This window comes from Diorhabda carinulata, chromosome 1 (genome assembly GCF_026250575.1).
Source record: "Diorhabda carinulata isolate Delta chromosome 1, icDioCari1.1, whole genome shotgun sequence".
In the NCBI taxonomy this organism is placed as follows: Eukaryota; Metazoa; Arthropoda; class Insecta; order Coleoptera; family Chrysomelidae; genus Diorhabda; species Diorhabda carinulata.
The window spans coordinates 5,568,842-5,581,900 of NC_079460.1; the positions used below are offsets into that span (position 1 = coordinate 5,568,842).

Genomic DNA, 13,059 nt, shown 5'->3' on the forward strand with positions numbered 1-13,059 from the left:
GTATGCAACAAATGCAATCTGTTGTAGGCATAGGCAATACATTTTCAATTTATTATTGTGAACTCAAATTTTCAAATATTGTAAAACTTTTTCAAATTCATTAAAAACTAGACAAACTAAAAAAAATGATGAATTACCATTCATCATTTTCAGTTTCAAAATACTATACCAAAGCGTTTCAACTGGTATGGTTCATTATTTCTTCTTCTGCATTTATATGAAATTGCGTCTCTCTACATTTCCCAATATATATATTTCTGTTATTGACATCTAAATGTTGTCACTCTATATTGAAAAGTTTGGTTATGTTGAAGTCTGTCTAATATTTGTATGAAGTTTATTGATTTATGAAAAGAATGGCGGTTATCCATATGTTATCGTTGTCAATTTTTTTTGTGCTACTATTTACTTTTAATTTAACATGCTGTGAAGTAAAAAAGTTTCCACTTTTAATGCCTAATGTATATCCAGCTAGAGTGAGTAATTTTTATATACCATTATTATTTAATTTCACTTTAATATTAGGTGTTAAATTCCAAATTTAAAGCTCTTGTTACAAATCTAATTCTGAAGAGAAAGACTATATCATCAAATATCATAGAATTAGTATTGTTACTATTCATTTCAATTTCAATGTCAGTAATGGTAAATTCAAATTCAATTTTTCTAATATTTTATTTCTAAATGTTAAGATCATCAATTATTTTCAACAATTATTTCTGGAATATTATTTAATATCATACTATAAATTGAAATTGGATTTGATATATCTAGAAAATACCTTTTTGGCTTATCCCTCTGCCTTTTCATGCATTCAATTTCATGTTTTTTTTATAAAATCTATATTTTCAAATAGTGTATTTTAAGTCACCTGTATAGTGTGCTATCATTATTTAAATTACATTCAAATAATTAATGGAACATATGGAAAACCCATCCAGTTAATAATATTTTTGATAATAAACAATAGAAATTCAATATTAGTAGTCTGGGTTGTAACAACTGATTAAATGATATGATTAATTATGATTTATTATTTTAATGAAGAAAGAATTTCTCACTCTCCATCAGCAACCTTTTAGTCCTTAATTGTCTAGTAATTAACAGTGCTAATTTCTCAGTCTTTTGTTATTCTCCTGATATATGGACAACAATGGACATTTGAAATTATTGCAAAAGTATATATATGATTTACAGGGCAGATAAAATAGGTAGTAAAATGATTTGAGAATATAATGTCTAGTTATACAATTTTTTGGGCAATCCCATCAATAAATTTCTGAAATACATCATCTGACTTTTTTAGATAAAATAGAAATTGAAATTTAAGCATCAATCTCATAAAAATTACTAGTTTGCTCTGCACCTGAGCTTACAAGTACTAAAATCCAATTCCTTCTGATCTATCATTTGAAATTTGTCTATTATTTTCAGCCTGACTTATACATTTGCACACCCGTTCGAATTGTTGATGATAAAACATTTTATATAGGTGAGTGATTGAATTAAATGTGATCAATGAATTTATCTTTACAGTAAATAGTGTAACCCTATAATTAATTGTCCCTTACCAAAATAACATCATAACATTTTGTTTGAATTAAATTGAAATTAATTTGAATGGTTGAATATGTATTTATAAATATATTTTAATGTGATTTTATCATATATAGATATAACAGTTCCAGGGATATTTTTATTTTGTTTGCAGTAGAAGGCATTTGTGTCATATGTTTTACAAAATTGATTTTTCACCATCTTTACTTGGGTATGAAGTTTTATAAATCTACATATTGTTATCATTCAAATAATTTCTGTTGTAACTAACAGTTGCAGTAAAACTACCAATATGAATTCTAAATTGTCAAATGGTACAGTTCATACATTATTTGTTTGCCTGTTTAAATTTTAAAAATTTATTTTTGCTATTTTTTAGTGGGATTTGAACCCAATGCTACAATGCACGTTGCTCATCATATGTTACTTTTTGGATGTGGTCATCCTGGATCTAATAAAGAAATATGGTAATAATACCAATTTGCAATTTTGTTTTTATGGAATCATTTTTATTTTAGGGATTGTGGAGAAATGTCAGCAGCTGACTCATATAGCACTTTGAAAAAGGCTCCCCCATGCAGAGATGGTAACCACGTAAGACATTTCTATAAATTTTGTAAAACTGAAATTTGTTGTAATCTATGTTAATTTCATATATGGAACATAAAAATCATATCACTATATATTTATTTATTTGCAGTAACACTAATATATTTTTGAAGATAAGAATAGTTGATTTTGTTTTTATTAGGTTTTGTATGCTTGGGCAAGAAATGCAAAATCATTAACATTACCAGATGATGTTGGTTTCCAAGTTGGAAAAGGAACTGGTATACAGTATTTGGTTCTGCAAGTTCATTACACCAAACCATTTCCAGGTAATTTTGTTATTTGAAGCTTATTTCATCTAAATGCTCAAGTGGCGCTTCTCTTCTCTCATCAAATTTATTAAGTTTTATACAACATATATTATCCTAATAACTTATGTAACTGAATTTTCTCTAATTTGCTTTAATTTTAACTATTTTACTGATTTAAATTAAAACTTGTAGATGATAAACTATAACAATATTGCCACATTCAAGCTATGTCGCCACCTATTATCTTTATTCATATTATGTTCTATACTATTCAACTATTCAAAATGTAAACATTATCTGGAAACTGTATTTTATAATCTTGTTTTAATATATGTACAGCTACAATTTCAAGATGGCGGATATTCTGAGTTAATTTGCCAAATATGCCAATATAAAGCCTCAATTTAAAAACCTTTTATTTACAGAGGGACAGACTGATAATTCTGGATTGTTTCTAATGTATACAGAAGAACCGTAAGTACCCTATGCATGGTGCTTCTGTTTCTATCACTGTTGTGACTAAAATTTGGTTTTCCTCTTACACTGGCACAATCTCATATTAATGTTATGCAGGCACTTTCACAATGTGAGCATATTATTTCTATACCTCCTTCAACTCTTTCGTTCAAAAAAGGAGAAATTTGAGAATTCTCACATATACAGTAGCTATACTAATGTTGATAAAAGTCATTTTAGTAGACAAATTCTGCTAATTTGGATAATAATTGTATCAGAAACGATTTCGTTAGAGCATTTTTTATGAGGTTGGAACAAGTCATTCAAAACCTTTTCTAATTCAAATTCTATCCCTTTTAACTTGCAACAATGCTTAAGATTTTATTTAACTTACTTATTCACAATTTTATTAAATTTATTTATTAGGTCAAATACGGTGGTGGTTTTTGATATAAAGAATTCTGGATTTAATTGTAAGTTGAGAAATAATAATATTCGAATATATTTAAATCCATTTTAGGACGATTTCTCTCATTCTGTATTTACTTTTGTCGTCCAGCACTGGACTTTTCGTGCCTCATTATACCTTTTATAATAGTTCATTAGTGTCGATCTGGTAAGCGACATCCCCATATTAAAAAAGAATATCTCTAATTACTCCCAGGTTTTTGATTGAGAAGGACATAATACAATAATGCATAAATAAAAGGAATAGATAAATATAAAATCTAATTTGAGTTTAGGAAATTATTGAATTCTGACTTTTATTATTGTGAAATTTTATTTTTATAACATATTGAATAGAATCATTGATAAAGTTATGAGAATAAGATTTCTTGAAAGTAGAGAAAGTCTGAAACGAATGTAACAATTCAGTCTCACATAAAATATGTATTAAATTACCTTTTTTTCTCAAATTTCTTTCTTTGTCACAATATTTTTCAGTTACATTTTTTTGTTCCTTAAAATATTTGATTTCAAATTGTATATACATTGTTTTTTTTGGTTCGGTATAAAAATGGGTATCACAAAGTAGACTTGAGTACTTTCGATACATCCCTATTAAAAGAAATTTAATGACAGATTAGTGTATTGTTATGTTCAGTCAATCTTTGCCCCTCCCCTTACTTGAAAAAAAATTGGTTGGAATATTGAAATTGATTTGGTAATGAGGCAGCACTTCATCTTGCTGGAATTACGTCAGGTTTTTTGAAACTTCTAGTTTTGCTTTATCACGATTATTACTGAAATAATCGCTACCGCAGTCCCTTTCACTCCCAATACTATACTGATTATTTAAAAACAACAGGTGAACTTATCAGCTGTTCCAAGTAGCTTTCTGTGTATCCAATCCTGCTTCATCCTCATATATAAATCGATAGAAATTTAATTGCCAATTGGTCCTTTCTTTGATTTTGATATTATGTCTTTCATAAATAAAATTATTGGAATTTATCATGCATTATTCTACAAATTACTACGTTAATGTTTTGTTACAGTAAAATTTTAATTATAAAAGTATCTTAATGTCAATTATTTATATGTTTCAATTCTACTGGGTAAATATTCAATTTTTGTAGTCAGAGTAAACTAGCAGGAGTGCTGCTATTAGGTGTAGGAGGAATAATTCCACCAAAAAGCCAAACTTATATGGAGACCGCCTGTGAAATTGAAGAAAACAAAGTTATACACCCCTTCGCATACCGAACACATACACATACTTTGGGTAAGTTGCTTGATAATATGTTTTATTATAAAAAAATTGAAGAAATTGCATTTAATGATATTATACCAGCATAATTTTGTTGCTATGATTCATATAAATACTGATACTCATTTTCGAGGTAAATTTGTATGTTACAAGTAATTATTCATGTTTAACTAGGGAGAGTAGTTTCTGGATATAGAGTTACAAGAGATGAAACTGGAGAAGATCATTGGTCTTTATTGGGCAAACGGGATCCTCTGACACCTCAGATGTTCTACCCGATATTTGATAGTACCCCAATTAAATATGGAGATCGTTTGGTAAGTCCTTTTTTGGCTTCAGAATAACAATTTTCAAGTTTGGTTTTGATAATTTAAAGTTTTCTTTCTCAACTAGTGTTTGTATGATAACAGGAAATAATTATATTTTCTTGTGGATGTTGTGACGAACCATTTGATAGGTTGTGTGGGTTTGCATAACCCATACTTTATGTAGTATTTTCAAGCCATAGAGATTAAGATTTTTTCATTGGGTTATCTCTGAAAACCAGATGAAATACTGTGTTTTCATAGATAACAGGAAATTGGGATTGTAAGTCATGTTTAGGAATTGGGAAATATGATTGTTTATTGGTTTTATATAAACATGTTGTAAAGGGTTAATATCGCCACTTTATGAGGAGGATTAGATCGTTCCTCTCTAGAATTTATGATTTCTATCTGCTTTTAAGAAGAGTTAAAGAATAACGTTGGTTGTTCGGTATGTTCTTTGTGAAAACTGGTAACTGGACAAATAACTCCAAAAATTTTTCATTGTGATCGATGTTTACAAAAAGTCACAAAATGAAATAATAAATGTAAGTTACATGTAGTATTGTTAAATAGTGTTGATACAAATTGTATTTATCGTTGTCAGATTGCTGAGAAACTATAATATTTTCAACCATTTGCTTCTTACTATAAAATAATCTTGGATAATTTGATTATACTAGTATCTGAAATATTTTAAGTGTGATATTTCAAATTTATTCATTATATAGCTCAAAATATTTTCTTTTCAAAACTATAGAATAGTAAAAAACGATTAAAACTGCTTCAATTAGAGTTTTTTTTAGGCTGCTAGATGTACAATGGATAGTTCAAATAGGAACAGATATACACAAGTTGGGTATGTATATGTAATACTGTTAAATTTTTGGTAACACTGGTTAATTTATAGTTACGTATTTCCATACTTTTAATTAACCTTGTAACTACACAAGACGTTGAAATTCAACTTTACTGTTTCTTTAGTTAAATTGGAATCCTACAACTCATTCCAAAGTAGAAAAATTCACTTTGCTTATTTTACAGCTCCTTTACAAGATACTTTTATTGTATTATTATTATATCAGTCGCTTCTGTTACGTATTTTTAATTTGAAAATTCTAAATCCTCTTAATTGAGCACTTTTTCATTTAAAATTTTTTGTTTATTTCAAAGACAATAAAAATTTTACGTTTCCACTTGTTGCGGTCTTTATCAAAATATGACTTGACACTGACAATTTATATATATTTATAACAATTGGATTGGATTATCATGGATATCAAAATAAAAATAAAATCATGATAGGATCTGCTTTAACATGAATTTATTTTTTCTTAGTTTTTACATCTCAAAAATATGTAGCAGTCATCAATAAAATTATTCATAGTTGTATTAAAATCTACTAAATAGAGCTCTTTTTCGTGTATTACATACATACAAGAATTTTTGAATCTTTATAATTGAATTTATTTTTCTTTGATATGTCTTTGTGGTTCATTAATGCAGCTTAATTTTTTTATCATATATAGCTGTACTTCCAAGTATCAAATGCAGTATACATTTCTTGATGCCGAAGTATCAAATTCACTTTAGAAATTGAAAACAATAACAAAATGAATTTTTTGGGAATGACACAACTTAAAATCAACAACAGCGTCATTTTAGGATTAACAGATAGAACTTTAAAACTTCAAACTTCTTCTGAATATAACTTATCATTTACTTGTACAAACCATCTGATGATGACCTCTTAGTTTATTTTCTAAATACTGAGATCAATACCATAAAAAAATAGAACTGCATTAACGAACCATGGATTATCAAAAAAACATAAATTCAATTATAAAGATTCAAAAATTCTTGAAACGGAATCTAATATAGGAAAAATAGAATTTTTGAAAATGGTTCACATTTATAAGAACTAAAAAGCTGTAAATGATAAATAATTTAAGTGAAATTTATAGCTCTATTTTGTAAATTCTAATAAAACTACATATAATTCGATTGATTAAGTAATGAGATTGAGATGTAAGGACTAAGGAAAAACTAATTTTTCTTATTAAAACAAAATTCTAGTTTGATTTTATTCTTATTTTGATATTTGCGATGAAGGAGATCTATTGATCAATATAAATACGCAAATTTTAAGTGTCGTTATCATATTTTGATAAAGAGTTAAAGAAAAGTCGAAACGTCAATTTTATCTATCTTTAAAAATTATTTAAAAAACTAATTTTGAAACAGAATAAACCTAAAATCAAGAAGATTTAGAAACATACACATATCAAAAGGTCTAAGAAATAAAAAATTGAAGAAATTTATGTATGATACCAGGATCCGAGCTATTTTGTTAAAATAAAACTAATCTGTGAATGTAACACCACGTGTATTTATTAAAACGTGTTAGAATCGTTTTTTTTAAGTACAAAACACTGGCCTAAACCCCCCATGCCTGTTGACCCAATAATTGTAATTTTTAATTAACTCGTACAAAGGTGGCGGCATAGCTATGAAATAAATATATAATTGATTACCTATATAATACAATTTATATATATATATATATATATATATATATATATATATATATATTTAATTTCTTAGACCTTTTGATATATTAATGCATCTAAATTTTCTTGATAACCTCAAAACAATTTATGTATAATGAAAGAAAATTATATATATTTTTTGTTAGCCACTATAAAACAGCTTTGAGGCTCATGAATGATTGTATTATTGTAATCTTATTTTTTACTTTTTAGCCCTACTAATAACGATGAGATGTGTAATTTTTATATCATGTACTATGTGAAAAATGATACACCTTTAACTAGAAAATATTGTACCACCGTTGGACCTCCATACTACAGATGGGCTTTGGACAAAGAAAACGATTTAAATAATATTCCAGACGAAGAAGCATCTACATTGGACTAGATTATAATTTAGACTGTTCACTAAGACTTCCCCTAATCCTTTGAGAGAATCTAATTAGTATTTTTATATAATTTGAACGACACACAAATGAGACATTTCATCATAACATAATTTAGAGAAGAAGAGAATATCAGTCTATAATACCTGTCTTCTAATCTTTCATACTCCCAAAAGAAAGTACCTACTCTTGAATGTTTAGCATTTTCAACCATGTATTTTTTGTATAAATAAATCCCAGCAGATTTCCTCTACTCCTTATTTCTTCCATATTTCCAAATAGAATATTCAGTGTGCCTTTACTTTATGTACGTGAATTCCACATATGTGTATATGTGATAGTTTTCCAGCTCTAAATGAATCTCAATAAATTTCTCAAAATTTTTGGTTACTCTTCTTATTACCATATATTATTAATTTTTGTGTATTCATCAAGATTTTTATTTTTGTATAAAGAAAAGGTACGTTGGAGTTTCTAAAGACATGGAGTTGCTTTTGGTGTTGATCTGATTTGATGTGATATAAACATATTTCAAGTTGTAGGTAAAACACTGCAATGATGACAAACTTTTAATTCAAATGGTGTCTGTTATGTGTGTCAAATAATGAATAATATCGACCAATTATTTAGTTACTTTGAAACTTTTCTGACTTTACTTACTGGAACTTTATCTTTAATGCTGAAGGCTCGAAGTCAAAATAACACTTTTTATCACAACCTGACAGTATAATTTTAGGACTTTCAAAACAATTAATGTAATAAGTGTTATATATATATATATATATATATATATATATATATATATATATATATATATATATATATAATGGTCAATTTATCTACAAATTTTAAATAATTATTTAAAAAAGGAAAGAAAGTTATATCAGAAGTTTACTATATTAGCATGTTTGATTTAGTTTTATTCTTTGAAAATGGATACTTTTACACAATTCAATATAAAATTTTAGCTCCAATAACAGTTATAATTATTAAAAATATATTTTGTTTGTAGACACACAGAATACACCACATTCCAGTATTCGCTAGCACTACTAATTGCACACTACTAGAATAGTATGAATTTATAGTAGAAGTTCCATCCATTTTTGTATTAAAAAATGCTTAGTTTCAGTTATTAGAAGGACTAATGTATTTTTTTCGACTATTTGCTATGAGAAACATGTAAGAAATAAAACCTGAACGACTAGAATTCGCAAAACATCAACCAAAAAAATTTCATAATTACACTGTCTGATGCGCATTATAATAACAAAGTTAACATCTTCAGAGTCTTCAATTTACTCTCTATCGCTGAAGACGATAACTTGGTTATCACAACGCGTGTCGATATTGTTGTAGTGGTAGTTAATAGTCTGTTCAGTATGAATATCACCCACGGTTCAAGTAATTCAAACTCCTCCAAATGCTAATCAAAGGTAACAAAAGAAAAAACTTGCAAAGTAACATATACATATAAAAAAAACAGGTTTATAACTGTTAGAATATAAACCGGGCGCTATCATTTATTAGCAACTAGTCTGAGCAATGTATGTACCTATAATACAGAATTCTGATGGCAGTTTATTCGCTATCCAATTAAAAAATATAAATAAATAACTGGAGGTCACTTAATTCAAGTCATACTTCATTACAGATTTTCTTTTCTATAGAAATATCAAATCGATAGAGAGAGAAATTAATTTAATTTTTGAGCAAAATGTCCTGAAAAAACAATTAATTGCTTATTGCTCAAAGGTTTCAAAGTTCCTCTTAAAAAGTTGGAAATATATTTACATAGTGATCTAAAAGATAAATTAAAAATGACATTTTCATAATTTCATGTGAGATTTTGCCAATATGTTCCATATTTAGTCGTGTCAATCATTTTGTATAAAAAACTGATCTGAATACATAATAATTAAGAGTTGAAACAATTTGAAGCATGTTGCCAAAATTTGAATTGTCTATTATTTATAATTTGGGTAATAGATAATTAGAGTTTGCTTTCAGGATAATTTTAATAATATTGAAGTGTAATGTTTGAAGAAACTTCCTGTTCTCATTGTTACCACTACTTTCTATATACAATTACAGTTTTTTACTATCTTAAGTAGGGTATGATTTTATGTGAAATTGTAATTTGTGATAGACTTCAAACAAGCTAAGAATTGATACATGATTAATTTGAGAATTTTCATTTGGAGAAGGTATTTCCTATTTCACACTATCATGAAATGATGCATAACAAGGGGGTTGTTCTTGATCTACATTTTTTCTCTCAATCAGTAGAGTTGTATTCATAGTCTTATAGTATCTTATGCAGAAAATGAAGCTTGTGCTATTTTACTATAATGTTTGTCACAATTCTTCGGTCAATTATTAAATTTGTCGATGGTATTTCAACTAAGGAACCTGAATCAAATAACACTTCATAATTCTTGAATGTATCCATAGTGCTCAACCAAGTGACCTGAATCAGTTAACTTTACTATGCTCATACGAATAATTCTTTCAGTTTGTTGATGCTGAATGTGAGTCATTTTATTTGGTGTTCTACTTTTATGTTTCAACCAGAATTATGTTGGTGCTAAGGGACTTGTAGTATTTTGAGGCAGAGGGAATATGGCTAGTTACAGAAATATTAGGAAAAGAACATAGAGAATAAAATAGTGATTATATTTATAATACTGTATTTGTGTATAAGTTGTATGGTAGCATTGTGAAAGTCGAAATTTCATTTAAAATTATTAATTATGGGAAATATTTACAGGTTTATTATATTTTGTCTTTTATTCTAAAATGAATGTATCTTCTTTTATGTAGTACGTACCTTTATACTAATTGTACGTGTCTTATAGGATTGATATAATTTTTTAATTATTGTAAATTTGTGAATTTAGTGGTTAATATATAACTGCGAAGGTACGTGTTATTTTTAAAATGAGGATTTAATGCATTTATTTATTTAAAATGAGAGTATAGAGGGATAACCTATTACAGTTGTGATGTTTCTTTGTATATTTTTGTTTTTGTAACAATCTCCATCCTTAATTTTATTTATTCTTCATTAGTTAAATACCAATATTGAAATTTCATTTTTTTTATATTTTTATATATTGATAGGAATTTTGGCCAATGGTGTTTTTATTTAGCAAACAGTTCTATGTACTTAATATATTCGTTGTCCGATAAATGTGATAGGAATTATGGATCTTAAAACATTTTTTATGCTATTTGGGAAATTTTAAATTACAGTCATAAGGATGTTTTTGATAATGTGCATTAGCATTATCAAAAACATCCTTATTTGAAAAACGACACAGAATGTTGTAACTATGTGATTTATAGCAAGAAAAGTGTATTGCTCGAGATCGGTTTTTTAAAGGAAAATAAGAATCTACAACTCAACATAAAAAAAATTCCTTCTCTCTTTCCTTTTTTCAGTAACATTCTGGAATGTTTTTGTATTTTTAAAATGCAGTCCGATAGATTCTTAGGTTATTCTTTGGTTCATTTTACATATTTTTTGCGCACAAATCAGGAAGTTTAACATCATATCAGTAATAGACTATTTTGCGTTGAACATCATATCAGTAGTAGACTATTTTGCGTTAGTTTTTTATGCTGTGAAACTTTTAGTCAATCGTACTTAATCATGAGTGAGTATAGCTAAAAATATATAAAAACCAGTATTAAATTTATTAATGTTAAGTTTTTCATACATTTTATTTATCGTGTTGGCAACTATTGTGTTAACATGCTCAAAATGAAAGTAAATGTACAAATAACAAATATGTATATTCTACTAATATTACAAATAAAAGTGACTTGTGAGATGAGCAGGTAAATTGGGTATATTCTCGTATCAACTTTTTTAATAAGTTTACTGATTTAAAATTTTCTTTACAGAAGAATTTTCATGGTATTGCTGCCGATTAATCAAATTAACTGAGAAATTAGACAGAAATGATTGTATTCTGGAATAATTACCAATTTTGATTTAAAATTATACAAAAATAATCTAATCGATTATGATATATACAATTTATACAAAAAGGAGTCTTGTTTTTGGATATTTACTTTCCTAACGACATTTAAATGGCAGTACATAAATAGTTCCTTACTATGTTCCAGTTACTGTACATACATCTGCTCTGCTATATGTGGTAGTGTGACTGTTCATAATTATTATTGTTTGCATAGTTATTAGATATATATAAAAAAATTCCCAAGATAGATTCGGTTTTTTTTGGTCTAAAAATAAAATCTAATTTAATTGCAAAAATACCTTATATACTACTATAACTTGTAATTCTCACATGATTTTTTATTTGTACATATTTTCGCCAAATATATTATTGGTAACAGAGTGTGTCACTCCTTCATTATACCTTATTATGATTTGAAATAGTCAGTTTGGGAACTCATAATGTATATTGTTATTAGCTTTTTAAATTATAAACTACATCTGAGTGACTCGTTCTGTATAAATTCAAGTACTTTGTTATTTTCGAGATTTTTGCTTCATTTTGGTCATGTCAAATGATAAGAACCTAATGGTAAAGAATTTACGCTATACAGAAACAGAGAAATATAAAATATTGTATATAAGATTCTATTTTTAATTGGAATATATTATTTTCTTTGAGGACTCAAGTCTTTGATTCTATTAGCAAAAATTTAACTACTCAGAGGAACTATCCAGAAGTGTTTTATACTTTTAGTCATTATGATTAAAATTAATCAAATTCATCTAAAATTCGGAAACTCAGTATTTCCTGGTATGGACTTCTGAAAATAGATCTTAATTGTCTCTTTATTTTAAGCGTGATCCATAAAGAATAGTACAGATAACAAGCACCAACCAATCACACCATATAATTTCAAGAAACCAAAAAAGCTTTTCAAACTCAATTTCTAAATACAGATTACAATTTTTTAGTCAGCATATAGCATTAAAATTTGTCAGTTATAGGACACGACAAAATGTGTAAGCTTTGAGACTAAATACAAAGTTTGGATTAAAATTGTCCAATCAGTAACCTTAGCCAACATTTTTTTCAAATTTAAAGGTATGTCGTGTGTAAGGTCATTAAAATGCTTGTGATAAATGGAATCTCACCATATCTTTTTTTCTTCTTATGTGGTTAATGGGAAATGAGAAAGCAATATGTTTTTAGTGCTAACGACGGGTGATTTAACATAGCAGCTGTTGAAACTACCTTCCAATCTCTA

At 27.1% G+C, this 13,059-nt stretch overlaps 1 protein-coding gene across 1 annotated transcript; it reads left to right on the top strand.

The window, feature by feature from the left end:
• The first annotated feature begins 279 nt into the window (after window positions 1-279).
• On the top strand, window positions 280-12,475 carry LOC130892152 (peptidylglycine alpha-hydroxylating monooxygenase). Its single transcript, XM_057797367.1, has 10 exons — window positions 280-476; window positions 1,435-1,492; window positions 1,937-2,024; window positions 2,076-2,151; window positions 2,309-2,435; window positions 2,843-2,891; window positions 4,454-4,599; window positions 4,759-4,901; window positions 5,696-5,748; window positions 7,652-12,475. The coding sequence occupies exons 1-10, from the start codon at window positions 348-350 to the stop codon at window positions 7,824-7,826; spliced, it is 1,044 nt and encodes a 347-aa protein (XP_057653350.1). The 5' UTR covers window positions 280-347; the 3' UTR covers window positions 7,827-12,475.
• The last annotated feature ends 584 nt before the right edge of the window (window positions 12,476-13,059 follow it).